Source organism: Vigna unguiculata, chromosome 4 (assembly GCF_004118075.2).
Source record: "Vigna unguiculata cultivar IT97K-499-35 chromosome 4, ASM411807v1, whole genome shotgun sequence".
NCBI lineage: Eukaryota > Viridiplantae > Streptophyta > Magnoliopsida > Fabales > Fabaceae > Vigna > Vigna unguiculata.
This window is the reverse complement of record NC_040282.1, coordinates 18,782,143-18,783,728: the sequence shown is the minus strand read 5'-3', so window position 1 is coordinate 18,783,728 and position 1,586 is coordinate 18,782,143. Positions and strand designations below refer to the sequence as shown.

Genomic DNA, 1,586 nt, shown 5'->3' with positions numbered 1-1,586 from the left:
ATATGGATCTGGTTTAACTAAGATCTGGTGATATCCAAACATCAAGTCTATTTTAGAGAACACTATAGCTCCCCTCAGTTGATCCAACAGATCGTCAATTCTCGACAGTGGGTACTTATTCTTCATGATCAGTTTATTCAACTAATGGTAGTCAACACACAACCGTGAACTGTCGTCTTTCTCCTTTATCAAGAGAACAGGTGCTCCCCAAAGGTGATGCACTAAGTCAGATGAAATTCTTCTCAAGCAGGTCTTTTATTTGCTTCTTCAATTTAGCCAATTCTGCTAGCGCCATCCAATACGGTACCATGGACACTAGACCAGCTCCAAGGATGAGATCAATAGTGAAATCCACATCCTTGTTGAGCGGTAGTTTTAGTATTTCGTCTGGAAAAACATCTGCATACTCATCCACCACTAGTATGCTTCTAATTTGCTCAGTTGTACTCTTTTTCTCTTTTTGAGCGACAATCATGAAACAAGTAGCTCCAGCTTCTACCTCCTTCATCACCTTCTGAGCTGAGATCAACTCTAGTTCTACTGTCTTTGGGAATACCACACTACGACGTGCGCAATCGATAACAATATGGTTGCCCGACAGCCAGTCAATCCCCAAAATCATGTTCAGACCCTCCATTGGCAAGCAGATGAGATTCACCTTGAACCTGCGGCCTGCCACTTCCATAGGGCATCCCACACACACAGAAGTGGTAGACACCTCGCCAGACGCTAGTGTCGCAACTATTAGCTCGCACCTCAGCTCTCACAGCACAAGTCTAAGCCTCCTCACGCATTCATTAGACACGAATGAATGGGTGGCCCCTGAATCAAAAAACACAACAACCTCGTGACCAAACAACAAACAAGAATGCTGCACTAGGTTACTTGACTTGGTTACCTCGGTAGTCGTCAAGGCGAACACACGCCCTGGTGCTCTAGGCCAATCCCCAACGATTTTCTTGGGTGGTGCACCTCCAATTGGTTTCTTGTTAGGACAGTGACGTGCGTAGTGTCTAGTTTGATCACATAAATAGCACTGGCCAATGCTAGAGCCTCCTCTGGAACTGCCAGAGGGTTTTGGGCAGTCCCTCCTGTTGACATGAGAAGCCAAGGTGGTTTGCTTCTTGAAGATTTGATGAAGATTGAATAAAGCTCTTTTGAACTATCTTGAAGCCATTAACATTGGAATGAAGCCTACATTGATGAAAGAAAGGAGATTTGATGATATTCATGTTGATCAAGGCTAGAACGTGTGTTCTCCACATTGTTACATCATTAAGAAAGTGTATTTGATGTTTGTAATTCATATTATAGACCTTGTAGCATTAATTAGATGTATTTGGTCTTAGGTGTGTCTTTTAATCTGTTGAATGGTTTTTCAGCAGGTTAAAATGTCTCTTTTAGTCTGTTGAATGGTTTTTTAACAGGTAAAAGGGTTGACTGCAGTAGTCTTAAATTGCAACAAATTCAATCAATTGATTTAGTTTTTAATCGACTGATTTCACTTAAGTCAAGTGAAATCAACTGATTGATTTGGAAATCAACCTGTTGAATTTCGTAACAGTTTGACTATAAAAGGTGTGATT

The 1,586-nt window shown here is 41.5% G+C and overlaps 1 protein-coding gene across 1 annotated transcript; it reads right to left on the bottom strand.

Moving 5' to 3' along the window:
• Positions 1-226: 226 nt before the first annotated feature.
• Positions 227-685, bottom strand: LOC114180563. Its single transcript, XM_028066871.1, has one exon. It carries the CDS (start codon positions 683-685, stop codon positions 227-229), a length of 459 nt encoding a protein of 152 aa, XP_027922672.1.
• Positions 686-1,586: the final 901 nt, after the last annotated feature.

Bases quoted from the DNA above. Each gene is read 5' to 3' on its own strand.
- LOC114180563 (XM_028066871.1), bottom strand. From the start codon at position 685: ATGGAAGTGGCAGGCCGCAGGTTCAAGGTGAATCTCATCTGCTTGCCA.